Here is a 26,544-nt window from a genome sequence, read left to right as displayed (position 1 = left end):
TCTGGAGGAGCAGCTGCCCCCACACAGACACGGCCTGCGGCTTCCCGGCAGCATGAATTATGTAAATGTAGGGAAAAGAGCTGCTGGTCGGCAGGTGGGCAGTGGCAGCTGTGTGGAGCGGGTGTCCTTGTCCCTGCGTGGCCTCGAGGGTTGGGAGCGGGGTTGTGAGCCCCTGAGGGGTGAGACGGAGACCAGGAATGCTTGGTGTCCCTGTCCCCACATCGCCCATCTCCTTCCTGGATGCTCACCGCCATCTTTTCTTCTGGCAGATTTCAACTATGGTGCAGAAGATTACGATGCTGAGGGCAACGAGGAGCCCAAAGCACTGCCAGAAGGCTCGGAAACCATGCCCTACATCGACGAGTCACCCACCATGTCCCCCCAGCTCAGCGCTCGGGGCCAGGAGAGCGGAGATGGCGTCTCACCCACACCCACCGATGGGCTCAACACAGGGGTAGGTGGGCTGGGCACTGAGCTTGGCAGTAGGACCTGTGAAAATTGGGGCTGGGATGTGCCTTCTTTCCTGATGATGTTCTGGTGCTGCTGTGATGCATGTGACTGCTCGGCTTCCCAACCCCAGGGCTGGGAATGGTGCGGTGTCCATGGGTCACGTTGGTGACACTGCCCCAGACAGCAGGGGCTGGGTGCTGGAGCCCAGCTGGGAAGGTGTTGGGATGGACTGCTGTGCCCCTGCCCCTCTGTGAGGGGACAAAGAGCCATGCTGCAGGCTCCATCTAGTGGCGCTTGGGGACAGCCTGCCAGCTGCAGTGGGACACCGTGTCCACCCCTTTCTCTTTAAAAGGAAACTCAGATTTAACTCCTTGAGCTCTCGAGCATCCTCGTAGATCTGCTGGGTTTTTATCCGTCGCCTTTCCCAGAAGGGAAATTTGGAAAGCTTTGGAGTGGGAAATTGAAAATAGAGGGTGGTTTTTTCCAGAATTAGGGTTTCTCTATAACCCAAGGGGTGCAGTGCTGTCCCACGGGCCTGGGAGCTGCTGTCCCCTTGGCGTGGCACTGGCTACCTCTGCTCCCTGTGCATAGCGACTGCTTTCTGGAGGACGGTGGAGACAGGGACATGGGAGGAGGCAGTGTGGAAAACGTGGAGGTTTTTGTCATGGAAGGAGTTAAAGCCCTAACCCGGATGTTGAGGCGGAGGAGCACAGAGGTGTGGCTTCCTCCCCAGGGTACGGGTGCTGTGCAGCATCCTCTGTGTCCAGTCCCACGTGGATCCCACAGGTCCCATCATCCCTTGTTGAGCTGCTGTGTCCCCAGGCATGGTCCCCTGGCTCACCAACATGGGAGTGAGTCAGCCCCCACCCTGGTACCCCACTGCAAAGGAGTCTCATCCCCTGGCAGGGTGGTCCTGGGGAAGCAGTGGGACTCTGGGTAGTCCAGAGGGTGTTGCCTTCTGCTCTGAGGCAGTGATGCCACCTCAGTGGCCATCTCAGCTCAGTGCTGGTCCAGCACTAACAGGATTGGGGGCTTTAGAGCTCAGCGCCAGCTCTGCCTCTGATCCCTTTATCTGCAGCTGCTTGGGCTGGGGCTTAGGGAGAGTGCCTTTGGGTGCCAGCAGCTGTGGTCTTGGAGTGCCTCTAGGTGGGTACATGTGTGTAAGCTGGAGCCTATTGTCTGGGTGGTATAGGGTGACTGGCTCAGCCTGACATCCCATATCCACCTGGTGTTGGAGGTGGCACCTCCAGCTTGGCAGGTTTCTGGCAGGGTCTCATCTTGTGAAACAGCAACTGATCCCAGAACTCCCCCAGCTGCATGGGGACCAGCCCATCCCACCTGCAGCCACGAGCATCCTGGCAGAGGCTGCGGCCACAGCACAGGGTGCTGCTGGTTTGGTGCTGAAGATGGCTTTCCCCACCCTGGTGATCCAATTGCTGTGTTTTGGGGTCCTGGGAAAGAGCTCTCTTACCAAATGTGAAAAGCCTGTGGTGCAGTGTGGATGCAGGGCAGGGCTCCAGAAAGTTCTTCCTCCATTTTTTCATGCACCAATGCTTTGTTTCAGGTTTTGAAAGGAGTAGGGAGGCGAGAAGCTTGTGGGGGCTGAGCATCCGCAACTACTGGTTCCCCTTTTTTTTTTTTTTTCTTTTTTTTTTTTTTGCAGAGGAGAGTGGGAAAACAGCTGAAATGGCTCTTGCATTACCTCCTCCAGATATCTGCATCTCCAGTCCCTTCTTGCCTCACTCACCAGGGCCAGCGAGGCCCTGCGGAATTGCTAGATGTAGACCAGGTGCTCTGAGAAGTACCGTGCATCAGCACCATTTCCCTGCTGAAGTTTCCTCTGGAGCAGGGAGGGGCCCAGGAACCTTCATCTGTGGGGTTCAGAGTGGGGGGTAAGATGTCCTAATGGGACATGATCCCTTCTGCTGCCCTCAGAGGTCACTGGAGAATCCCGTGGTCCAGCTCTCCCCCTTCATGGGGATACTCATGGGTGATAGCAGGCAGAATGGTGCTCTGTTGCTTGCTGCTCTGGCTGGCGAGTCCGGGGAGGGCGTGGGGGTGTAGATGGAGGGTTGGGGACCTCTCCCCATGGAGTTCCCTCTTGATCTCTGGCTTCCCCAGTGCTGTAACTCCGAAAAAAACATTTGGCGAGCTGTCTTGACCATAGTGTGAGCAGCCCCACCTCCACACCAGACGTGCATTTCCTGTAGCGAGAGCGCAGGGCGGAGCGGCAGCGCTGGCTGCAAAGCAGAGCGGAGCGGCACGGCGGGCAGCGGCCCTACACTGCTGGCGGAGCACCCGGGGAAAGCGTTGGCCAAGGCAGAGCCAAGCAGCTCCTCCGTCTCTGCTCGGGTGACCTCGCCGTCCCCGCTGCCGTCACGCGCGGGTGGCTGTGCTGCTGCGTGGGGGGAGCCCCGCAGCGGGGCCGACGGCCTGAGCTGGGGCAGGCGGGAGCACCGGGGATCCCATAATGGCTCCTTTCATCCAGAGGCTGTGGCCGGCATCCAGGGCTGAGTCAAGCCCGGCTGGCTCGGCTGCGTAAGTCCTCACGTCCGAAGCCTTGTGGGATCCCTGCAGCCCCCCTGGTGCCCAGCAGGCCATGGAGGAGGAAGAGGAAGCCATAGGGTACCTGGATAAAGTCCTGGAGGATGAAGATGACTCTGAGCCAGGAACCCCCACCAGTCCCGGGTCTCCATTCTCGGCCAGTGAGAAGGTGGGCACCCATGGGACACCCTGCTTCAGTGCTGGATGGGGTGGGGATGGAAATGGGCTCCTTGCTGCTGCTGGCATGGGCCTAGGGGGCTTGGGTGTGAGGTTTCCCAGGGCAGGGGTGGGGAGGGAATTGAGTGCCAAGAGCTCAGCCTGCGCTTGTGTGTACCTGCTGGGGTGGGCTGCTGTGCTGGTGGAGCTGGGATGCTCGAGATGAGGCTGGACCACTCTGTGCCACTGACTCACTGCACAACCATGAGCAAGCTCCCAGCCCTGGTACTTTGGCCAGGGAGGCGTCCGGGTGTCTCTAGCTACAGCCCTTTGACTTCTAGCCCACCTAGCATGGTTGCTTCATGGGGGGGTGGAGGAGGAGGTCTCCATCTCTGTTCTCCTTGGGGTCTCCTTCACAGGGTGGCCGCTGGACCCTGTGTGAGGGTGGACTTTCTGCCCCTTGGGGCCATGGGGGTCCCACTGACACTGTCCCCAGGGGCATCACGGGCTCTGGGTGCAAATGTGCCCCCCTTATCTCCTCAGCTCTCACGCAGGGCCCAGCCTCAGGGGAAGCAGGAAGAGCCCGTGACTAATGGTGGCAACGAGCCTGCCAGCACCAAGCAGGCTCCCTGTGCTCCCCGCACAGAGCTCCCTGCAGCCTGGCCTTAATGGTACTGCTGGGCAGGGAGCACTGAGCTCTGAGCTGGCTGATGGGACGGGACTGAGCGGTGCCCACATGGGGTGAGACAGGAGAATTGTGTGCTTCCTGGCTGTGCTTCCATCCGGGGGGGGGCTGCTCATGCTGCTTATGGCATCCGAGCGAGGCTGCTGTTGCTGTACCTTTGGTGTGGTGCCCAGGGCTGGCAGAGAGAGAGGACCGTGGTCCTGCTTAGCCATCCCAAATTGCTTGGAGGAACAAGCTGGTAGTTGTGATTCTCGCTCTCCAAATTAGGTTGTAACAGCTGGGTTAAGGCAGGGCTGTGTCTCTGCCTGGTGCTGCTCTGGCTGGCAAAGCCCAGCTCCTGAGAGTGAGCTTTAGTGCTGGGATGGGAATTTGGAGCACAACGTGGGTTTGAGGCAGTCCAAAGCCTGAGAGAAGCGTTCAGGGTTGTGCCTGTGCCTGATGTCACGGCTAGGTGCATCTCTTCTGAGCAGAGCAGAAGCTTCTGGTGTGCATGGATGAGTGCTGTGCCCTGGCACTGGGCCTGCCCTGATGCCACCAAGCAGTGACGCAGAGGCCAGTGGTGACCGCAGGGGTGGCACTTTCCCAGAGAAAACCCAGCTGGGAAGAGGGTGGTGCTGGCTTACAAAGCCAGCCTTAAGGCATGGTTTCTTTGGGCGCCTGTGGACTCTGCCCTGGGAGGGTTTTTCCTCACTGTGCCGCCCTGGAGCACTGCCTACAGTGCTGGGCTCAAGGCCAAGCAAGTCGGTGCCGCCCCAGCTTCCCAGCCTGGCCGTGCTGTCCTGCAGGCACGTACCCGGCCCTTGCTGCGGTGTCTCTATGCTGGAAGGGATGTGTCCTCGTGAGATGCTGGGGCTGGGGGATGAAGGGCTCTGAGCCATGCTGACTGCTGGCTGAGCCAGGCTCCTTGCTGTGTTGCACAGGGCGAGCGAGATGCTGGCAAAGGGCTTGAGATGCGGAAGCTGGTGCTCTCCGGCTTCCTGGCCAGCGAGGAGATCTACATCAACCAGCTGGAGGCACTCCTGTTGGTGAGCACAGCCGGGCCCCCTCCCCAAGGGGGTCACCAGAAGGGATGGGGGGTGGGGACCCTCCTTCCTGGGCAGTCCTTGCCAGCCTGCCCAGCACAGAAGTGTCTGTAGCCCTGCTTCCTCCCATGGCCACATTGGCCCTCGCAGTGGAGATGCAGTTGCATAACATGAGGATCACTGCTGCTGGGATGGGCAAGTCTGAGGATGCAGGAAGAGGGAGCAGACCCTGCAGTTACTGCCCCTCTTGCTGGGGGCCAGGGCTGTCCCAGAGCTGTCCTCATTGCTGGGCTGGAGGAGTCCTTGGGGCCCAGCTCTCAGACGCTCTCCCTTCTCCTTCGGCAGCCCATGAAGCCGCTGAAGGCCACAGCCACTACATCACAGCCCGTCCTCACCCTGCAGCAGATTGAAACCATTTTCTACAAGATTCAGGACATCTACGAAATCCACAAGGAGTTCTATGACAACCTGTGCCCCAAGGTGCAGCAGTGGGACAGCAACATCACCATGGGCCACCTCTTCCAGAAGCTGGTATGCTCCTTGCTCGGCTGGGTCATCCACATCCCCTTCTGCTTGAGGGACAGACTGAGGTGGTTTATGGCCCTGCCTGGCTTCTGGGGGTACAAGGGGCACTGTGGGCACCTGGCTGACCCCACTCCCCCCCTGCTCACAGGCCAGCCAGCTCGGGGTGTACAAGGCCTTTGTGGATAACTACAAAATTGCTCTGGAAACAGCTGAGAAGTGCAGCCATAGCAATAACCAGTTCCAGAAGATCTCTGAGGTGAGTGGGGCTGGGGTCATGCTATGGGGTTGGAGTGTGTGTCATGGGGTGGGGAAGGGAACTTTGTTCCTACAGCTGTGCTGACCACATGTACCCTATAGAGAGTTTCCCCCTGCCCTGGGGACTTTTGGGTACTATGTGTAAAGCAGAACCACCTCTTGCTGTGTGGGGTGGCGGTGCTCACTGGGTGTTGTTCTGAATCCTGCACGCTTTGCACCCCAGTTTGGGACCCCTCAGTGGGACCAGCAGTATGATACTGCTTTGGGGAAACCTGGGAGAATGGCTGGATCCACCCCTAGCTAGTAGCACCCCGTGCTTATGGCAAGGCCCCATGGGGCTGGGGGAGAGTCTTGGTGCAGAGCCTCCCAACCTTGATGAATCCCTGCCCCAGCCCCGCTTTGCTGCCCTTTCCCTCCCTAGGAACTGAAGGTGAAAGGCCCCAAGGACTCGAAGGAGAGCCACACGTCCGTCACCATGGAGGGTATGGCATGAGAGGGGCGGGCGTGGGGAGGGGGCTGCAGCCTTTTGTCTGCGGGTGCATTACCAAGCAGCTCCCGGCAGCGGAGCCCTTTTGCGTTCCCATGCGCAGCGCTGGCACTGAGTAGGGGGGGACGCCCCTCGCGAGGACGTTGGGGGCGTGCAGCAGCCCCCCACCCCCTGCCCACCCCCTCCTCCTGCGCTGGGAGCTGTGCTGGGGGCCGATGCCGTGGCGCAGCAGCTGGGCTGAGCTGCTGAGGGGAGGCAGGGATGGCTGCGCAGACAAGGGGCTGCCATGGAAATCCTCGTTATCATCCGGCTTTGCTGTAACTGCACCTACGGTGAGGGCTGGTGGGGGCTGTGGTGCGGGGGGAGCGTTTGACCTGCTGAGGGGCCGACGTCTTTGCGGGACGGTGGTGGCTTTGTGCTCTGCAACCTGGAGTTGGGCTCTTCTTTGTTCTGGGCTCTGTCGAACCGCCTGGCTCTGGCAGCGTGGCCACGCGCTCACCTGGCCCTTGGGGCTCGTGTTGGTTGTGGGGATGGGGAGAGAGCTGCTCAACGGGGCTCTGAGCAGAGGTTGCGATGGGGAAGGGTCCTCTTTTTGCTCGCTGGATGCTGTGAGCATCTTGAGGCTGTGACGCCCTTCTTGGCTCACTGCCTCTCTGCCTGCTGTCATCCAGCCCCCGGGGACTGCGGTGATAGGGACGGTGCTGGAGAGGGGGTTGGTGCTGTGCCGGATCACCCCTCCTGGGAATGCGTTTGGATCCCAGGTGCTTTGTGTGTTTCCCGTAGCGATGGCAGCAGGAGGCTGCGTCCTCCCTGCGTGCAAGGCGGGGCGACACGCTGAGCGTCCCCTCCCTCCTGGCTCTCACTGAGTGCTGCGAGAACTCCAGCTTTCCGAGGTGTGGGAAGTGGCTGCCGTGGGGGACAGTCCCGTGTCCTCTCTCAGACAGAGGGCCCCTTCCCTTGTCTCCTGGGGCTGTCAGACAGCACCCTCCTCCAGGCTCCTTGGGAGCTTCTCCATGACTCACAGTGCGGTGTGGGGTCAGCACGTTTCCCTCTTCCTCTCCCGGTTGCAGCGCTTCCCCACTGGGGCTCTGCAATTTGAGGAAGTGATCCAAGTCACTGGGAAAATCCAGATGCCTCAATCTGGGTATAAATAGCCCAGAGGGATGTGCAAGCAACCAGCTGTAGGCTGCTGGGACCCAGCACCACAGGGGGATGATGAGACGGAAGGTCCTGCTGCTGGGGCTGAAGGGAGCTGCAGAGCATCTCATTGGGTGGGTGCTGCACGGGACCCAGCATGGAGTAAAAAGGGAAACTGAGAAAGATTCTGGCTGTGAGGAGCTGAGCTCCCCCAGGCAGTACCAACTGACACCTTGTGTCTCCCACAGCACTGCTGTACAAACCCATTGACCGTGTCACCCGGAGCACCCTTGTTCTGCACGTGAGTGTGGTGCCAGTACTGGGGCGGGAAGGGATGAGGTGACCTGTGATGGCTGTGTCCCCCAGCTGGACCAGCCATGTCCTGCTGCTGCCTGGGGAGCGCTGTGGGGGGCAACCCAAGCTTACTCCATCCTCACCCCATCCAGGACCTCCTCAAGCACACCCCGTCTGACCACCCCGACTACCCACTGCTGCAGGACGCCCTCCGCATCTCACAGAACTTCCTCTCCAGCATCAATGAGGACATCGATCCCCGGAGGACAGCGGTCACCACTCCCAAGGGGGAGGTGAGACAGGCAGGGGGGCGGTTGAGCCCTGGCCCTTGCTGCTTGCTGGCACCCTTCTGACATTCAGGGAGACAGAATGGTACCAAGGGGACGTGGACCTATGGGATGAGACATGGGGAGGGACAGGGGTGTCTGTGTGTGCCACCCTGTGCTCTTTTCCCTCTCTGACACCCACCCTGCTCCCTGCAGACCCGGCAGCTCATCAAGGACGGCTTCTTGGTGGAGCTGTCAGAGGGCTCGCGGAAGCTGCGGCACGTCTTCCTCTTCACCGACGTGCTGCTCTGCGCCAAGCTGAAGAAGACAGCCGTGGGGTAAGAAGGGCACTTGGAGGGAGATGGGCTGGATGCTTCAGCCTCCTGTGGGATCCAGTAGGGCTGAGTGGATCTCTCAGTGCTCACACCTCGGCTGCAGGAAGCACCAGCAGTACGACTGTAAGTGGTACGTGCCCCTGGCCGACCTGGTGTTCCCCTCACTGGAGGAGTCGGAGCACTGCCCTCAGGTGCACGTCATCCCCGACCACGAGCTGGAGGACATGAAAATGAAGATCTCAGCCATCAAGAGTGAGGTGCAGAAGGAGGTGAGAGGAGAGCATGGGATGCCTATGAAGTGCCAGGATATCCCCATCCTGGGATGGGACACTGATGAAATCTTGCCTGCCTGTCCTTGACCGACTCAGCCTCTGTGTCCTCTCCCTGCCTGCAGAAAGCCAACAAAGGGCAGAGCCGTGCCATTGAGCGCCTCAAGAAGAAGATGTTTGAGAATGAGTTCTGGCTGCTCCTCAACTCGCCAGCCATTCCCTTCCGCATCCACAACCGCAACGGAAAGGTAAGCAGGGCTGCAGGTGAGAGGACAGGGCTGTACTGGCCAAGGAGGGACAAGTCAGCCCTGCAGCATTGCCTTCTATCTTCCAGAGCTACTTGTTCCTGCTGTCCTCTGACTACGAGAGGTCCGAATGGAGGGAGGCCATTCAGAAACTGCAGAAAAAAGGTAATTCTTGTCCTGTTGAGGCCCCCATGGGTCGTCTTTTCTCCAGAATGCTGGGATGGGTTGGTGCCAAGGGATTGCAGCCACTGCCATCCAGTCCCTGGGGCCAGTGCTGGCCATGTCCCTCTGAAGCTCCTCTGCTGTCCTCTTGCAGACCTCCAAGCCTTTGTGCTGAGCTCGGTGGAGCTGCAGGTGCTGACAGGGTCCTGCTTCAAGCTACGCACTGTCCACAACATCCCGGTCACCAGCAATAAGGATGGTGAGTGATGACCGGGCCGGTGGCCCTTCTTTGCACGGTGGTGTCAGTGGGGTGGACATGCTGTGTCCCTGGCCTGGTGTGAGGTCCCTGCTGCGGTGGTCCTGGCTGTGCATGGGGACATGTCCCCAGCAGGTGGCACTGCGGGAGCACAGCTGGGCTCCTGGATGCAGCACTCCCAGGTGTGACATGGGGCTGGCTTTGGGGTGGGAGCATCCCTCCAGCATCGGGATGCCTAGTGGGGCTATTGATGGGGAGGGGTCGATGCTTGGCTTTTCCCCAGACCTCTGAGACAGCCCTGCAGAGGACTGGGGACACTGGAGTGTCACCCGGGGCCTGGATGGTAAAAACCAGAGCCCTAACGCATCCCCCTGTCTTGCAGACGATGAGTCCCCTGGGCTCTATGGGTTCCTGCACGTCATCGTCCACTCTGCCAAGGGCTTCAAGCAGTCAGCCAGTAAGTGTGGGCACCTGTCCTCGTGTGCAGGGACTGGGGAGGGAGCTCGGTCCTGCATGTGGCCCCGCTCTGTCCCAGTGTGCCATGGTTTGGCAGTGAGTACATGCATTTCTGGATGCTCAGCCTTCTCTCTTCCCCCAGACCTGTACTGCACACTGGAGGTGGATTCCTTCGGCTATTTTGTCAGCAAAGCCAAGACCAGGGTTTTCCGGGACACAACAGAGCCGCAGTGGAATGAGGTGAGAGTAGGTTGTGGGATGTGGGGAAAAGACCATGCTCACCTTCCAGCCCAGGCTTTGAAGCTGATTTGAGTGCTGGTTCTGAGCCATCCTCTCTCCTCTCCCCAGGAGTTTGAGATTGAACTGGAAGGCTCCCAGTCCCTGCGCATCCTCTGCTATGAGAAATGTTACGACAAGACCAAGCTCAACAAGGACAACAATGAAATCGTGGACAAGATCATGGGCAAGGGGCAGATCCAGGTATGTGCTGGGGCATTCGGGCGTCTTCTCACCCTCTTGGGACTGGTCTGCTGGTGTGTATCTGGCCTTTGGGTGATGATCCCTGCTTGCAATAGCCTTAGCAGAGGCACAGAGCACAAAGGGATCCTGGGGAGGTGGCAAAGCCCATGACTGCCCTGAAGGTTGCATCCAACTCTTCCCCGGTGGCAGAGGGCTGCAGGAATGGGGCTGCTCTGTCCAAGATGGGGCTGTGAGCTGGCTGCCTGCTTGCCCCAAGGAGGGCTCTGAGCATGCTGCCCCACATCTCCCACGCCAGCACAGCCGTCCCACTCCGCCGGCCACGGCTGTCCCCCTCTGCCACCATCTGCCTCGCCTGCGCCTCCATCAGCTGCTGTTATGGCAACGGGTGTTTCCAAGGCAACAGCTGAGCTGCCTCTGATTGGAGGTTACCAGGCAGGGAGGATGGAGGCCTTGGATGCCCTGAGATGCTCCCAGGTGAGCAGTAGCAGGACAACAGGGAATGCTCACCTTGATTCGTGGCAGGAGCCCTGCTCTGACTGCCTTCCCTGCTATGCTGGGGACAGCATCATTCTGGGGACATGTCTCTTCAACCTGTGCTTCTAAGTGCCTGTCATGGCTGTCTGCTCCATGGGAAAGTAGCTGAGGGCAGGTCCCTGGGGAGGGAGGAAGGAGCACAGAAACGTTGCTGAGATGGAGGCACCAAGTGGGGTCAGCACCAGACTGGGTGCAAGATGGGAGATGGGGCTCGGCTGGGCTCATTCATACCCAAAATTGCCCATCTGTTGCCCTCCTTGGCACAGGGCAGGGGTGATGTGGGGTCAAGCAGTGTGCAAGAGGCCGAGGAAGGGGCTCAGTGCCTCGCAGGGCTCAGCCCAGCTGCACTCTCTGAAATAGCCCGTGTCAACAAACATGAGTCACGCTGAGAGACGCAGGGATCAAGATGGGGACAGCACAGCTTGTCTCTGCTATGCAAAAGTCCTGGAGGAAGAAAGGGAGAGATAACAGGCCTCAGGGCTGCTTGCCCTAAGGAAGAATTGGCTGGATGCAGTGGTGTCTCTGACACTGGGACAGGGGTGTCCAACCATCACCCGGCCCCATTGCTCTGGGCAGGACTGGCTGCAACAGAACCAGCACGGTTAAAGACTGGGAATGGAATGGAGCAGGTATGGGCAGGACAGGCACTGCTGTTTGCGGGTACCTGCATTGTTGCATCCTTACTCTGTTCTCTGAGCTGCTAAGGCAGGGGTGCTGCCTAGGATAGCTCTTATTTGGTCTCTGAGATGGTGTTGGTTCTAGTTGGCAGTGAGGAGCAGAAGGCATTGGGCTGAGGTTGGCAAGGGGCTGGGCAGTGGGTGCATCAGGAGGGGTCAGAGCCTTGGGGGGCAGCCAGGGGTCATGGAGCAGGAGGGAGCAGCCCTTTCTTGGCTGTATGGCTGCATTTTGGGGCAGGGGGAAGAGATGCAGCTTTGGAAGTGGAGGCTGTGTTGTCATGGGCACGGTGCCTGCAGTTCCTGCAGTTCACCCCCTGGCTAGCCCCCCTGATGCAGAGCTGGCAGAGGCTCCACAGGGGGAGATCTGTGGTGTTGGGGCTCTACTGGGTCTGCAGGGACTCATGGGATGCTCCATGCAGGCCTGGGGGCTGGATCCTTCCTGGTGCTGAGCCCCATGGGGACAAGGGACTGTGCAAGTCCCCACACTATCACTGTGCTCTGTCCTTGTGTGCCATGAGGAGCAGTGGTGATGCTCCAGGGCAGCACACCCCATCTCCATTCTCTGCCACACTCTGTCCCCTGCTCGCTCCCCCAGCAGTGGAGGTGACGAGGTCCAGGAAGGGATGGGGCGGTGCAGAGGGATCCCTGTTCCCCAGAGCTTGGCAGGGCAATCCTCAAAGCACCAACCCCGTGCCTCTTGCCAGGCCCAGCCCGGCTGCTCGGGGAGCTGGGAATGCTCCGGTGCTGTGTCCCCAGCCGTGTCAGGCAAGGCTGCGCAACCCTCCTGAGCAGCACGGCGGGCGGCAGGGCGGGAGTTAACGCGTGGGGGACGCCGGGGGGGCTGCTTTGAGTCACTTCCTCGCAGTGGGAGGGAGGCTTTGGGGCTGCCGAGCCGCTTCTCGCCAGCCTGGCTCACACCCTGAAGATGAGCCCAGCCTGCTGCTGCCTGAGCTGGGCTGTCCCCGGCCATCGCTGAGCTCCGTGCCCCAGCAGCGGGAATGCCAGTGCTATCCTAACCCCCACTCGGGCCATCCTCGGGTCCTCCAACCTCTCCTCTCGCGTCCGCGGAGACGAAGCGGTGGTGATGACCGACGTGTTGGTGCAGCCGGACAGTGGCCCCAATCCTGGGGGGGAGCACCTGGAGCCGGGTGCAGAGGAACCTGATGGCAAACGGCCCCCCACCACTGGCGCCCGCCTCTGGGGCCGGGTGCGCAGCAAGCTGCTGCGACAGAAGGTGCGGGGGGACCGGGAGGAGGTGAGGGGCACACGGATGGCTTTCCCATGCTGTGGCTTTTGGCTGAGGGGGGTTGTGGCTGTGGGGGTGCCTCGCTACCCGCTTGCTTTGGGGAGATGGTTCTGCATGCTCTGTTTGGATGCTTTGGGAGCTTTTAGAAGTAGCTGCCTTCTCAGTGTTTGTTTTCTTCTTTTCCTTCTTCCCTGGGGGATGCTGAGCTGCTTTGTGCTGCGCTGGTTGGGATGTGCTTGGGGTGTAACACCCCACGAGTGGCCGGGAGGAAACACAGCACCTCAGTGTGCTGCACTCCCCCATGGGGGGTAGGTGCTGCCTGGCTTGCAGCCCCCCTACCCTAACCCTTGCTCTGATGCTGCGTTGCAGCTGCGTTGCAGCCCCATCAGTGCTGTCTGTCTTTGGGATATGATGATGTACAGGGGGGACAGCACCATCTCAGGCTGTCCTGTGTGACACCAGGGGCTTTCTTCCTGTGCTGGCTCAGAGCGTTGGTGGACAGGAGCTGCCCTGGCACGTGTGGGTTCAGTTTGTCAACAGCACAGGGGGCTCAGTGACAGCAGGGCTGGCTGTGACGCAGCAGCATTAACCTCGATTTTGAGCAGCCGCCACTCCCGGGGATTAAGGGGCGGCAGGGCTGTGCCGGAGGCTGCCGGGGGCTGTTGCTGGGTCAAAAGCCGAGCGGTTGTGCTTCCCATTGCTGCGGGGCAGACGGGAAAGCAGAGGCTGTGTCACCATGAGCTGTCCTGCTAAGGAGTTCGGCTACAGCAAGTCTGTGTGCAGGGTCCTGGTGTGCAGAGAGCACGTCCTGCATCCTGCTGGATGGGGCTGTGAATTGCTGCTTTGGACTGTGCTTTGCTTTGGGCTAGCATGGGGGCTGCTGTGCTGCAATGGCACAGCTCTGGCACTGCCAGCTCTGTGGGCAAGGAGTTGGTTGGGGAATCTAGAGCAACTTCTGCTCACTGGGCTGCTCCTGGAGGCCAGGCTGAGTGCCCTCAGATACCAAAATGATGTGGAATGGCCCCAACTGCAGCAACTCTGCTGGGATTTCACTTCCAGGGTGACACAGGGTGACGCCATGTTGGTGAGTCACTGCAATGCTCAGAATGGCTTCACCCCAGGCTGAGGCATCGAGTGACCTCATGGATGAGGCACAAGAAGGGATGTGCCCGGCAGCATCTCAGCTCCTGGGGCCACTGCATGGGTCTCCCTGCCACCAGCAGTGAACGCAGCCTCTGTGCTGGCCTCAGCATGGACTTGTCACAGCCCTGTCCTTGTGGGCAGGAGGGACTTGTCCCACAGAGACACCTGTGACCCATTTGCCTGGCTGCAGGGCGATGCATGCATCCAGCTCAGCACAAAGCTTGTGCACAGCACCTGGCATCTGGGACTGCAGTGTATCACCTGCACCATCCTCTCTGTCAGCTTGGGGACATTACTGGGTTGTGCTGGAGTGAGGCAGCTCCCTTTGGTGCAGGAGAAGGATTTGGTGATGGTGACAGTTGCTGAGGCTGGGTGTTTGCCAGCGTTGCATGGGCAGATGCTCACATTCATCCCATGTGTGGGGACTAGGCTGGGCAAGACACTGCCCTGTGGGGATGTGGGTAGGCTTTGGGGAGCACAGGGGCCAGCCCCAGCTGCAGGGCAGCTTGGTGACTCCAGCTGAGCCATCTCCATTGTGGGGCAGTGATGGAAGCAGGGGGCTGTAGTGTGGCAGGTGGCCTCAGGAACGTGACATGCTCAGGGTAAGGTCTGCAGCACTAGCAGCATCCAACCTGGCTTTTATTATGGCTCTGTTCAGAGCCTGCTAAAGCCCTTCCAGATGTGCACTGCCAGGGCCATCGGAGCCAGGGGGACCCATGGGATGGGGCTGGGGCAGATGTGTGTGTTGTTTTCAATTAATCTCGCACTGCAGAGTGCGGAGGCCCATGGCTTCTGACCTGGCTGGGCAGTGAATGGCTTCACTTGTCACTGTTGGGGCTGCAGTGACAAGCCAGCCCCTGTGCCGTTGCCATACAGGAGATGTGGGAAAGGGGTGAAAGCCTCTTGCATCTGTCCAAGGGTACCTGGCCAGAACTGTAGTGCTACTGTGCAGAGGGCTGTGGCAGGCATGTTGTGGCACTGTGGTGGAGGGGACATAAGGGAGGTGGAGCTGCAGGGCTGGGGCTGGCCACGGTCCAGCTGAAGTCTCATGATCTTTGTGTCCAAACCTACTGTAGAGCCCCATGGGAGCCCAGAGTAGCTGCAGCCTTTTTTCTCCTTCTCCTCCTCTTCACTGTTCCCAGCAGCCACAGTACTGGGTCTGAGCAGGGAGCCAGGGCAACTTATTGTCTTGGTGTGCAAGAGGGGACACGAGGGACCCCAGCATCCACAGCACAACAAGCAATGGCTTCATGAGCAGCCAGAAGATGTGGCAGGGGAATGACAGCTCAGTGGCTGGAGCTCTGGACATCTTGCTGCTTGCCTCGAGCATCTCCCAAGCCATCAGCTGCCAGAGGAAACTCCAACGTCCTTGAGGAGTGACCTCACGCGTGTGGCATGAGCCTCGCCTGGCAGCTGCACACACATGGCTCTGGGACCCCCGCCAGGTCCACGTCCCGTCCCCTTCCCCGAGGGGACATTAGTGCCGGGCGCTGCCCTGCTGCCTGCCCTGTGCATTACAGGGATCGATGGGGATAGATCAATGCTACCAGCTGGGGACCAAAAAGCCCCAAAAGGCCATTGGAGTGAGAGCTGGCTGCTGCGGCAGAGCCCCATGCCCTCAAGTGGGAGCAGCCCCCCTGATCCCAGTCCCCATCCCTGTGGGAAGGCGAGCTGGTGGCAGCCTTCCTCACCCCTGTTGTCATATCTCCAGGGATGAGATCCCTGATCTCCATTCTTTTGGGTCCAGAATCAGCACTGTCACCTCTGCCCCAGTCCCGCATCACTGGGGATTGGGGACACCTCTGTGCCACCTCGCTGCCACCCGTGTCAGGGCCTTGGGAACACCAGAACCTCGCTGCGGCCCAGGGGAGGCATCACCGAGTCCCCTGCTAGCCCGAAAGCCTGAAATAGCAGAGCCTGTCATTCCCAGGGGTTATAAATAGCCCTGGCTATTGGGAGATGTTGTTTTTTTCTGCATGGAAAATGCTGCCCTAGTTCTGTTCCGTCAATCTGCTTCCAGAAATAGTCCCGATTCTTGGAAATTTCTTGCCTCTGGGGTGTGTGTTCAGCTGGGGGCTCAGGGGGGACTGATCCCACATGGGTTCAGCACCCAACCCAAGGGACCCCGAATTGTCCCCTTTTTGTCCAACACCACCTGCGGCTTGGGGGGGGCTGGCAGCAGGTGGGGACTCAAGGACCCTCCTGTGCTGTCTCTCCCCACAGCTGGACCCGCAGGCTGTGCAGACCAAGAACTGGCACATGGACGTGATTGAGATGAATGGGGTAAGCGGGACCCAAACCCCCTTCCTTGGGGTGGGATCGTTGGTTCCTCCCCAAGGGGAGCTGCCAGCTGGGATCCAGGCTGTGGGATACAGAGATGACAACCGGGGCATCTCCTGCAGATCAAGGTGGAGTTCTCCATGAAGTTCACGAGCAGAGACATGAGCCTCAAAAGGACCCCATCTAAAAAGCAGACCGGAGTCTTCGGGGTCAAAATCAGCGTTGTGACAAAGTGTGTGTGGGGCTGTGGGTGGCTGCTGTCCCACTCCCTGTGGGATCTGGGAACATGGGGCTGGTGGAGTCCAGCAATTACTGCTTACACCTCTCCTTTCTGAGCCAGGCGTGAGCGCTCCAAGGTGCCTTACATTGTGCGCCAGTGCATCGAGGAGGTGGAGAAGAGAGGCATTGAGGAGGTCGGCATCTACAGGATCTCCGGTGTCGCCACGGACATCCAGGCACTGAAGGCTGTCTTTGATGCGAGTGAGTGACTGCTCTGTCCATCTGCAGGCATCAGGCACCCTTCCAGCCCTCAGTCCTGCAGGCTCGGAGTCTGCAAATTGTGTGGGTGGGTGCATGGGGTCTGAGCCCCCAGAAGGGAGCCCTGCAACCCCTGACCTATTTTTGGTAGTGCTTATGTTATGGCTGTGCTCTGCCTCCATGCCTGGCCGGCTCCCAGGGAGACACTGAGTCAGGGTAAGGTTGCAGATGGATTTGCAAAATTGTTCCGCGTTCCATGGCCCAGCAGGCGGGGACCGCTCAGCTGTGCCCAGCCCTGGCGTGGCCAAACAATCCATTCCCAACAGCAGCAGGAGGGTCAGAAGTTGGATTAATGCTCACACTGGTGCACGTCCTCCCTGTGGGGTGGTCACATCCATAGGGACTCATGCTGTCTCTTGGAGTGCCATGGGGCTGGGGACCCAGCTGTGCTGCCCCATTATTGGGCATTGAGGAGATACAGGTGTTGGCAAACAGGAAGCATCACATGTGGCTCTGCTCTGTGGCCAGATAACAAGGACATCCTGGTGATGTTGAGTGACATGGACATCAACGCCATCGCCGGCACGCTCAAGCTGTATTTCCGGGAGCTGCCTGAGCCCCTCCTCACTGACAGACTGTACCCTGCCTTTATGGAGGGCATTGGTAAGGCCTCGGGGATGAGAAGGGGTCTGGCCACGCTGCTTTTCCCCACCATCCCGCTCATGCAAGGCTGGATGCCCTGTCCTGAGCTCTCTCTCCTTGCCCCCAGCCCTCTCGGATCCTGCTGCCAAGGAGAACTGCATGATGCACCTTCTCCGCTCACTGCCTGACCCCAACCTCATCACTTTCCTCTTCCTGCTGGAGCACTTGAAAAGGTAACGACAGCTTGGCGGTGCGGGGCAGGGAGGGCAGCTCAGCCTTTGGCAACTCAGCCTCAGCTCTTGGCTGCCTCAACCTGTGTGCAGCTGCTGGGATGAGATCTCTGTGGCCTCAGCAGAGGGCGGGGAATCAATTTGGAACCATGCAGTGCCCTCTTAGAAAACAGTACTGCATCCTTTCCCATCAATCCAGGAGCAAAGCACGTTGTGCTAATCCCCATAACGTGTCTGCAGGGGTCTTCAGCTCCGCAGAGCCATCCTGAAGCTGCATGCAGCACCTTATGTTGCTGTAGTTGCATCTCAGCATGGCAGAGGCTGGAGCTCCTGTGCCGGCTCCATGTGGGGAAGGGAGAGCCCTTCTGAGACTGGGGAAGGGCAGCAGTGGTGGACATGCAGCTGTCAGCAGAGCCCGGACACAGTGTGCTATGAGCTTGGGAATGGGACTGGCAGCTCGTGTTACTCACATCAGGAACTGTTTTTCTCTGGTTTGGCTAAAAGCAAACAGAAAAAGTGATTGCTGCTGGGGGTGGGGAAGGAAAATCCATTTCCATCCCAAGAATTGGGCACAGGCAGTTCCTACATCTGCTGTCCTGGCTGGGGCTCAGCCAAGGAGTGTGGCTACCTGCTGACATGGCAGTGCAGTCCCCCAGTGTGGTGTAGCTGGGGCCAGGGGCTGGTGTGCATCCCCCATGCCCTGCAGGGGCTGGGGCAGGGCGGAGGCTCTGTAGATCAGAAGCAGGCCAGGCTACACCGCTGCCACATCATACTTGGGGCTCCCAGCCAGGCCTGGCGGCTCCCGCAGAGGCCATGAAGGGGGCTGAGCTCTCTGCCCTGCCCCTGGGTCTGAACAGCCAATGCTGGGACTGAAGGGTGGGGAGGAAGGCTTGGTGTTTGTTCCCTCACATTGCCCCATGGCTGTGCTGCGCTGGGGGTGAAGCTTTGGGGGCTCGCATTTGTGCTCTCTCCCCATCCTACAGGGTAGCGGAAAAGGAGCCCATCAACAAAATGTCCCTCCACAATCTGGCCACAGTCTTTGGGCCAACACTGCTGAGACCTTCAGAGGGGGAGAGCAAAGGACACCTCACCCTGGCATCGGACATCTGGTCCCACGATGTGATGGCCCAGGTAAGAGCCGAGTTGGCAGTGCAGGGGCCCCTAAAGGGCTTCCCCTGTCTGTCCTCACTGGGGATTGCTGCAACGGGGCATGCTGGCAGCCCTCTCCTTTTTGGCCTAACACCCCCTGTTTGCCCACCGTAGGTCCAGGTCCTTCTCTACTACCTGCAGCATCCTCCCATCTCCTTCACGGAGCTGAAACGCAACACACTTTACTTCTCCACGGACGTGTAGCCCGCAGGGAGGAGGCACCGGCTGCAAACACTCCCAGCTCCCTGCCAGGGCCATGGACCGGATCGCGGCCCCTGAGGACATCAGCCTGGACCCGAGATGTGCTGCCTGCAGCTCCTGTACAATCGTGTACTGATGGCCTGGTGCCGCCCCAGCGCCGTGCCGCTCTGTAAAGTAGTCGTGTCTTATGTCCCTTCTTGTGTTCAAGAATTGTTTTTATGTATATTTGTTCAACGGATGAGGTAGTGACTGACAAGGGCTGTGGACACAGGCTTCTCCTTTGGCTTACTTTCTCCTGGATTCCTTCCCACCCGCTACTCCTGCCCAGCAGCCCTCATCTCACCCTGCTCAAAGCCTGCAGCACCCACCAGTGCCCAGCTGCTGCTTGGCTCCAGTTCTGCTCTGCCTCGCTGCCTGCGCCGTTGGACCCCCCGCCTGGATCTGGCTCTGCATCCATGAGAGCACAAAGCAGAGCACTGCTGCCTCCCCACCACATCCCTGCTGGGTGCTTCAGGCCAGTCTCCTTGCTCCCTGTGCTCCACCTGCAGGGGTGCAGCATGGTGGTTACCTCCTTTGGTGTTCTGCAGGTCTCACAATTTCCCCCTCACAGGGTCTAGGATCTAGGCCTTGTTCTTGCCAAGCAAGAGTATTTCCCTGCCATTTCTGTATCCCTGCCTTAGCTCTGCACGTGCCCCTTCCAGCCAAGCACTGCCACTGGGTTACCAACCCCTGGGCTGCAATGCACTGCAGCTCCATCTGCGTTCCACAACAAAGCTGGCCGAAGCCCCAGTGAGGAAGGGGAGGTTTTGTTCCCCTCCGTGGCCTAGGGAAAGGAGGAGGAAAGCCCCTGTGGGCTCCGTTGGCTCTCACTCTGGAGGCAGCAGTGCTTCTCACAAAGCTGCATTAATGGCTGTGTACCTGCCCTTACAGGTGGGTGCTGGTGCTTGCTGGGACACAAAGCCTCTGTTCTGTGAGCCCACTCTGTGTTATCATGGGGAAAGCCCCCTCCTCGATTGCAGTGGCCCCACGCACTCCTGTGCCAAAGGAGATGGATGAGAGGTGACCAAGCATGTCCCCACTACCAGCCTTGCCTTTACCCACCTGACTATCAGACTGTTCCAGGTAGAGCCTGGCTGATGCTCCAGGTATGTCCCAAGCCCACCTCCCTGGGGAAGACAGCACCTGCCAGCCCCCCACCAGCAAAGCAACTACAGGAGGGGAGGTCTTTTGGTCTCCCTCTAAAGGGCTCACACTCCAGCCCCTGCTCCTCTTGACTACCAGCTAAACAGAAGGGAAACAGCATAGCAGAAAATAACCAGGCGTCTGTCTTGGCCCAGGACCCAGGAAGGAGGCCGAGCACTAGATGTGACTGCACAACGGATCCCTGTGCGTGTCTGATTTGTTACATGTGTCCAAGTCTCTGTCCACCATAGTGTCATTCCAGATGGAGGCTGTGTACAGCCAAATCCCCCTGTGTGATGGTGGCCGGGGACCACTCCGCACAGCCCCGGCACAGCAGGTGGCAGCTGTCCCTGTGATGGGCTTTGTCCCCACAGGAGGGGAAGGCAGGGGGGTGAACTTTTGCAGCTACAGGTAGAATAGAACTGTTAATTAATATTTGACTTTCAGAAGTTGTTAAGGATATATTTTTGTTTGTGTTCTGTTTCAATTTCTGTAGATTATAAACTTTAAATGGCTGTAAACCATGTGAAGAGGAAAAAAAAAAACCTGTTAATAAAAACGCAAAGCCCCAACATTTGCACAAAAGGAGCCCTGTGGTGTTGCTGCTTGCACGAGCTGATCACCTTGGCTCCATAACTGCTCCTCTTTCAGTCATGGAAATCTTGCTAGATGTGTTTTAAGCCAGTGGTACAAGCACAGGCATCGTGCCAGGCAATCTTTTAGGAGACATCTTATGGTTTGGGCTACATCCTTGCATTTCAGTACATTCTGGAGGAAAAAACCTGGACTGTCTGGAGCCAGCTTGTTTAATCAGCCCAGAATTACTCAAGCTTCAAATTCAGCTGACTTGCACAGCTTCTGGCCTGAGGATACTGAACAGGCACAGCAAGGGAGATCAGGCGATAGGGAACCTCAGCTGATAGATCACATGGAGCTGTCTCCCCACTTCTTTCCACGTAGGCATGGGAGACAGCACGCCTCCAAAGTGACCACTTTCTCACTAAATACCCAGCTGGTGTTGCTCTTCCAGGTAAGCAAATGCTGTGCTGTCCTGGGATGTCAAACCCTGAATGCAGAGGGGAAGCAGGTGGGAGAACCCCCATTAGATGTTCACACTGCACTTTAAATCCTGCTGTTTCATTGCAAGGGTGGGTGTTTGCCCTTGCACTGTGGCTCAAAGAAGGTTAAAACAGCATCTGAACTATTTTGAATATAAAAATTATCCCCTGAGGTCCAAAAACAGAATTTGGTTAGAAAAACAAGACAGCTAATAAGAATGCAAATCCAAAGAGGAGCAGCCAGCCAAGCTCATGAGCAGGTGCTCTGACTTCAGCACCGGTGTTCTGCAGAAGTGATGTTTCACTTTCTCCCAGTTTAACACTGGGGAGCTCAGAGGAGGTGTAGGAAAAGGATGGGAAGCAGACAATGTTCTAAGTGAACGCCTTGTTATCTGTCTTTATTCTCACAACTCTGCTTTAAAGCCCAGCCATCAAACTGCTGGAACTGAGGGTGTGAGCCTGTGGCAGTATAAAGCAGTAGCAGAACTGCTTGTACTCCCAGGGCGAGGTTAAATCAGGCGAGCCAAATGGCTACAGAGAATTATACATCTGCAACAACCTCTTTTTTACCCTTCAACTGTTTTGTTCATCTGCCAGGAACCACATGGTTCTAAGGCACAGGATTCCTTCTTGCTTTTCCCCTTTAGGAAATGGTAAAGAAATCTGGCATTCGTTCTGTACTTGAAATAAGACAAGTTGTACAGATGGTGGTTTGTCTTCGGTTGGTATTTTAAGAAAAGCCTGGAACAAACTATTTCTCCACAGGATCTTACCTCTCCCCAACAGAGCAGCAAGCTGCAAACCAGGAGCTGCTAAACACTTGCAGCATATTCAAACACAATAACATAAACCACTGCATTTCTTTATGAAGATTGTCCTCCTGCCTCTTTTGATGCTAGCAACAGACTTAATCAAAATCAGACCCAAAGGATCCAGAAAGCTCGGAGTCCAGGCTTGTTTCCTGGAAACTGACAGTCAGCTGATCCGTACTGGTGATACTGCTCCCTGCGCCTGGCTCCATCCTTGCACATTCCTGCAGGCCTGCCTGAAGCAGCATGCCAAGGCTCGCAGCCAGATTATTGTTAGTCATTCAGGAAAAGCAGCCAGCATCATCCAGCTTGCACTGATCAGGACTCCAAGGCAGTGGAAAGGTAGGCCTGATGGTTCTTCTGCCGTGATGCAGGCTCTGAGCAGCAGCACTGGAAGGCGAGGAAAACTTGCTCCCGAGGGATCCTGCCGTTACCGCAGATAATAATCAATTGCTGCGGAAAAAGCAGCAAATCCACCGCAGCCGATCACCCCTGCCTTCATACCAGCTGCAATGCAAAAGGGTGGGAAAGAATGAGACAAAACAGGGAAAAAAAGATTCCTCGCAGCAATTAGCCGACAATGCATTGGCTTGAGAAGCTGACACCTGCAGGAACCTGGCGGTCCTCCACCAGGGGATGCTGCCACTGCCCAAGGGAAAGGGGGTAACCTGGCACAGATGGGACTGCAGCTCCCAACATCTGGATTAGCATAACACAGTGACTGCGTGCAGTGTTGCCAAGTCTCCCTATGCAGGCTAGGACAGAAAACAGCAGTGGCCACTGCCGATTGCAGGGTGCTCTGATTCAAAGCAAGCGACTTCATTATTGGGCAAGGATGGACAGCAAAAGCAGCTGCTACTTTGAATGCTCTAAGAGGATTAGGTTCAGGACAGACACAACTTAACAAGCTCAATTAGAAGCTCTTTTGAGAGCATTTCCATTTCTCCTATGCTCTGTAAACTGTTTCTGTCTGTTTGATTTTGTTTTCTTAACGATAAATAAGTGAAGTTTGATATTTCTGCTGAGCAGCAGCACAGCTCTCTTCCTGCCTGGGGCTCTTCTCCAGATGTTAACAGTCAAAGCTTCCCAAGAAGTCCCCACTAGGTCCTGCTGGATGAAAATCTCAGTGCTCCTGCTCTTGTGCAGCTAAATAGAATTGCCTGTTTGATTTGAGATGGGAGAAAGGAGGGAAGCATTGTACAAGCTGTGCAAGTTAACAGAGTTCCTGCCAGTGAAACAATATATATGAGTAGAGCTCTATTAACACAAGACCTGTAACTTCAGCGAGTTGCTCAGAACATATTTTTGGCTCCCTTTCCATGACACCCCAGAAGCATGTGGATAGCTAGCACCATTTCCTGATTTGCTTTCAAGTCACTTCTGTTCATTTTTCTCCGATCTCCCTGTCCTGTACAACCAGCCTTCCCTACCCACACATATCTTTCAAGATGACAGGAAAACGACAGAGATGGCAATTCTGCCAACTTCAAGCACATTCTCATGCTGACATCTACACAACCCCATACAAAGAGATTTGCAATGTGTGCTGCCTTAAAAATGCTGCTTGTTACCATACCAAACTGCTGCCTTATCACAGTAGTTGCTAACAGGCATCACCAACCTCTGAAGCCGATTGCTCCTCCCGTGATGCAGCCACTAATAACACTGTTCCTCCAGTCTGACTTTCCACGATACTGTGGAATTAAAAAACAGAGACAACAAGTAAATATGGAATAACAGCTCGACATCTGTGCTAATACCAAGGGAGATGAAGCGACCTTCCAGCCCTGTTTCAGATGAGGATGTTTTTCCCTCTGCTCTCAGCAGATGGCCCCCCTGCACCGTAAAAGGTTTTGCACGGCCAGGAGGAGGGAAAGGAGCGGGTCAGCAGGAGAGGTGAGACACATCTGCATGGTGCAATGCAGTGCTACAGCAGACTTGCAGGTGAACCCATACAGCCCCCAGAAGGCAGCACTGTCCACTGGAAGCAGCTCACAGATTTTAAAGGCGCTGTGAGCACAGCCTGGTCTTGCAGCCTGCTGCTCAGCACAGGGAGAGGATCAGCACCCTGCGGGCAAACATTAGCTATGGAAATAGCATGAGCACGCTAGTTTTCACCAGTGCAACATCTGTTTGTTCTGCTTCATTGTGCAAACAGATACACTTTTCTTTTACATAAGAACTAATTGTGTTTTTCAATTAAAGGACAGTAGTGACATTCATAACAGACTCATCTTCCTACTTAAGAAAATGGATGACAGCTTTAATGCCGAGCTGCACGAGGTCATTTCTTGCTTTAGGGGCAAGATGAAAACAGGTCTATTATTTCAGAACTTTCATCAAAGGATCCCTTTCTGCACATACAATTTTTAGAGGCTCAGATGGCCATGTTGCAACTCCCAGTTTGATCTTTTAACACAACAACAAGTTGTTTGGAACTCAGGTTTCAAAAAGTAATGCCAAATTCCAGGACTTGAATGGGAAAGGTCTTTACTATTGCACGCAGGTCTGCTTATTCCATCAGAGAACAGCTCTGAAAACCTTTAGAACTGAAAAGCTTAAATGAGCAAGAAGCAAAAGGAAACGAGCCAATCCCTCATCACAGTGCAAGGGGGCTTGGACTCGTGAAAGGTGATCACTAGTGTATAATAAAACTTTATGTAATGTTTGAGAGTCATTACTCACTGATTCCACCACGCACTCAGTGCAGGAGAACATGGCGCCCACGATGGCAAAGTTCTTGGCATAGGAAATGCCGCGCTGCCCCATGTCCTTCAGCACCTCCTTGGCAGTCGGGGTGCGATAGGGGTCCTTGGGGTCGAAGCCCACATTGGTGTCGATGCCAGCAGTGAAGATCCCAAACGCTCCTCCGAGGACGAACCCTGGGAAAGACGATGGCTATGAAAAGAACCTCTGGATTGGAGCAGAGGTCTCCTCACAGGATCAGAGCTGCCCCGGTCCTATGGGCAGCATGAGGGGCTGTCCCTCTTTGTGGTGGGCAATGATGCTGACCCTCCTTTACTGCAGGCACACAGCACGGAGCACTCTTCCTTCAACTGGGGAGGGAAGGAAGGAGACCCCTCCCCGGGCCCACGGGCCAGAACGGGCCCTGAGAACTGAGGGGGCCGCAGCCTCTCTCTCAGCCCCAACCCCTCCCTGTACCGCGGGACCCCCCGGCTCTCCCAGCCCCGCCGCACCCCCCACGCAGGCCAACGCCGCTTTGAAGGCGCAGCTCTCCATGGCCCTCTCCACCATCTTCTGCTCCTTGCTCTTGGGCGGGCTGGGAATGCCCCCGAAGGTGTTGGGGTCCCACACTCGGGGCCGCCGCTGTTCTCCCACCAGGTGCTGCAGCAGAGCGCTGTACTGCAGAGGCGGCGGCGGCTGCGAACCGCCCGGCGTGGAAGGCGGAGGTGCGCCCGCCATCGCTGTCCTCGGCGCCCCGACCCGCTCCAGCCGCAGGCAGCGCGGCTTCCGTAGCGCGGAGGGAGTGGCGCGCGGGTGCCTATGGGTATCGTAGTTTCGCTGAGGGAGACGCCCGCGGTGAGGCGCGATGCCGCGACTCCATCTCCCAGTGTGCGCCGCGGCCGCGCCAGAGCGGGAAACTACAGCTCCCGGCACGCTTCGCGCCGAGAAACACGATTGGCCGCGCTGAGGGCGGGGAGCTCCGTTACCCGGCGTGCCGCAGCCCCCTGGCGGCCGTTGGGGCCGGTGCAGCTGAGGTGAGCGCTCCGGCTGCCCGAGCATCCTCCAGGGCGGCAGCGGAGGTAGGCGGCGGCAGAGGAGGCGGCAGCAGGTGAGAGCGGCTTTGAGTGGGATGGAGAAGGGCTGGGAGCGGGCTGGGGGCAGCCGCGGGCTGCGGGAGGGCTGAGGAGCCGCAGTGCGGGGTCTCTCTGCCTCAGGTGTGCGGGGAGGCGGGAAGCTCTGAGGCGCCGTGAAGCTCTGAGGCGCCGTTCCTGCCCGCCGCTCCGTCTGAGTGACTTCTGGGCGCAGCAGGTCAGCCTCGCCATGGGAGCTGCGGGTCCTGCGGTGGTGTTCCTGCACAGCACCGGGCCGAGCCCTGAGGAGGTCCCTGCGGTGGCGAGGCTTCATCCGATGGCCCTCAGGGCTCTCCTGAGGTGTGTGAAGGTGCGAGGTGCCGGGGATCTCCTGCGGCCATCCGAGCAGCCCCTGGTGCAGGGAGGCACGGAGAGGCAGCTTTACTTCAAAGGTGCTTAGAGAGCAAATGAAAGTCTGCCCTTCTGTCACAGAATGCAAACTGAGCTCACAGCAAGTCATATAGAAACCTCAGTCCTTCCATGCTTGCTCTGTTTGGTAACGGAGTGGGAAACTCTTCTTCAGTGCCCCCCTCAGTGAGCGAGGTGCTGCCAAGGTTAAAAGCCTTCACCCACACACGTGTATTCCATCTCATTTTGCTGTTATGTGGAGCACAAGCAGTGCTCTGCTCAGCCCAGCAGACTGCAGATGGGTTCACTTGGAGGAAATAGCCTTGGTGACTTCAACATTGGCTTGGTTTAACTTTGTTACCCATACGTAAGAAAATAGCTGAGAAATAGCTACGATAGCTTCAGCAGGATGCTTCAGATCTGTTTCAAGAATTGAAAATGATGTAAAAGATTTGCTCCATGTTCTTAAGTAGTGGGTTAAGTATGAAATCTTCCTGATGCCATGCGGTGCTCTGAAAGGTGACTGCTTAGAAATCCAACAGATCCAAAATAATTTTTTCTTATTTCTTCTTTCTTTTCACTTTCTTAAACTTCTTGCCCTGTGTCTTGTTTGCGCTGGATATGCAGGTTCAAAAAACAACCTGGATTGACTGAGTACCTCTTCAAGTGAAGTGACAAAGTTATTTTCATCAACTTTCCTCTTTTCCTCTTAAATTCCACTGCCCTCTG

The 26,544-nt window shown here is 57.4% G+C and overlaps 3 protein-coding genes across 5 annotated transcripts in view; 2 read left to right on the top strand and 1 right to left on the bottom strand.

The window, feature by feature from the left end:
• Positions 1–296: 296 nt before the first annotated feature.
• On the top strand, positions 297–20,370 carry ABR (ABR activator of RhoGEF and GTPase). Of its 3 annotated transcripts, none has more exons than XM_042830024.1 (22): positions 297–454; positions 4,756–4,860; positions 5,203–5,388; positions 5,531–5,638; positions 6,059–6,119; positions 7,510–7,562; positions 7,708–7,848; positions 8,038–8,159; positions 8,260–8,425; positions 8,551–8,673; positions 8,760–8,835; positions 8,987–9,091; positions 9,471–9,545; positions 9,687–9,784; positions 9,893–10,024; positions 15,848–15,907; positions 16,027–16,136; positions 16,245–16,384; positions 16,910–17,044; positions 17,151–17,256; positions 18,237–18,384; positions 18,517–20,370. In XM_042830024.1, the coding sequence occupies exons 1-22, from the start codon at positions 347–349 to the stop codon at positions 18,604–18,606; spliced, it is 2,448 nt and encodes an 815-aa protein (XP_042685958.1). In that variant the 5' UTR covers positions 297–346; the 3' UTR covers positions 18,607–20,370. The 3 variants fall into 3 exon arrangements, with proteins under 3 accessions (XP_042685958.1, XP_042685960.1, XP_042685959.1); XM_042830026.1 differs by having other exon boundaries at positions 298–458; positions 4,766–4,860; XM_042830025.1 differs by lacking the exon at positions 297–454 and adding an exon at positions 2,735–3,163.
• Positions 20,371–21,216: 846 nt separating this feature from the next.
• Positions 21,217–25,927, bottom strand: TIMM22 (translocase of inner mitochondrial membrane 22). The gene is made up of 4 exons (XM_042830395.1): positions 24,850–25,927; positions 24,338–24,534; positions 23,274–23,346; positions 21,217–22,159 (listed from the first exon to the last, which is right to left on the bottom strand). Exons 1-4 carry the CDS (start codon positions 25,925–25,927, stop codon positions 22,083–22,085), a joined length of 1,425 nt encoding a protein of 474 aa, XP_042686329.1. The 3' UTR covers positions 21,217–22,082.
• The window catches only part of SPECC1 (sperm antigen with calponin homology and coiled-coil domains 1), a 78,048-nt gene continuing 76,885 nt past the window's right edge, over positions 25,382–26,544 (top strand). Inside the window, exon 1 of the mRNA XM_042830043.1 lies at positions 25,382–25,445. The gene's annotated coding sequence lies outside the window, so the exon portion shown is untranslated. The remainder of the gene's footprint in view (positions 25,446–26,544) is intronic.

Source organism: Centrocercus urophasianus, unplaced genomic scaffold (genome assembly GCF_019232065.1).
Source record: "Centrocercus urophasianus isolate 14NV4802_14NV808 unplaced genomic scaffold, USGS_Curo_1.0 seq_33, whole genome shotgun sequence".
Lineage (NCBI taxonomy): Eukaryota > Metazoa > Chordata > Aves > Galliformes > Phasianidae > Centrocercus > Centrocercus urophasianus.
This window is presented reverse-complemented; position numbering and strand designations above follow the sequence as displayed.

Excerpts from the sequence above, each read along its gene's own strand:
- TIMM22 (XM_042830395.1), bottom strand. The coding sequence starts at position 25,927 with ATGACTTGCTGTGAGCTCAGTTTGCATTCTGTGACAGAAGGGCAGACT. Across the intron at positions 23,347-24,337 it reads CTGAGTGCGTGGTGGAATCA|TATCGTGGAAAGTCAGACTG; the intron begins GTGAGTAATGAC and ends TTAATTCCACAG. Across the intron at positions 22,160-23,273 it reads AGGAGCAATCGGCTTCAGAG|CTGGTATGAAGGCAGGGGTG; the intron begins GTTGGTGATGCC and ends TTTGCATTGCAG.
- ABR (XM_042830025.1), top strand. The coding sequence starts at position 3,050 with ATGGAGGAGGAAGAGGAAGCCATAGGGTACCTGGATAAAGTCCTGGAG. Across the intron at positions 8,674-8,759 it reads TCCACAACCGCAACGGAAAG|AGCTACTTGTTCCTGCTGTC; the intron begins GTAAGCAGGGCT and ends TCTATCTTCCAG. Across the intron at positions 9,092-9,470 it reads GGTCACCAGCAATAAGGATG|ACGATGAGTCCCCTGGGCTC; the intron begins GTGAGTGATGAC and ends CCTGTCTTGCAG.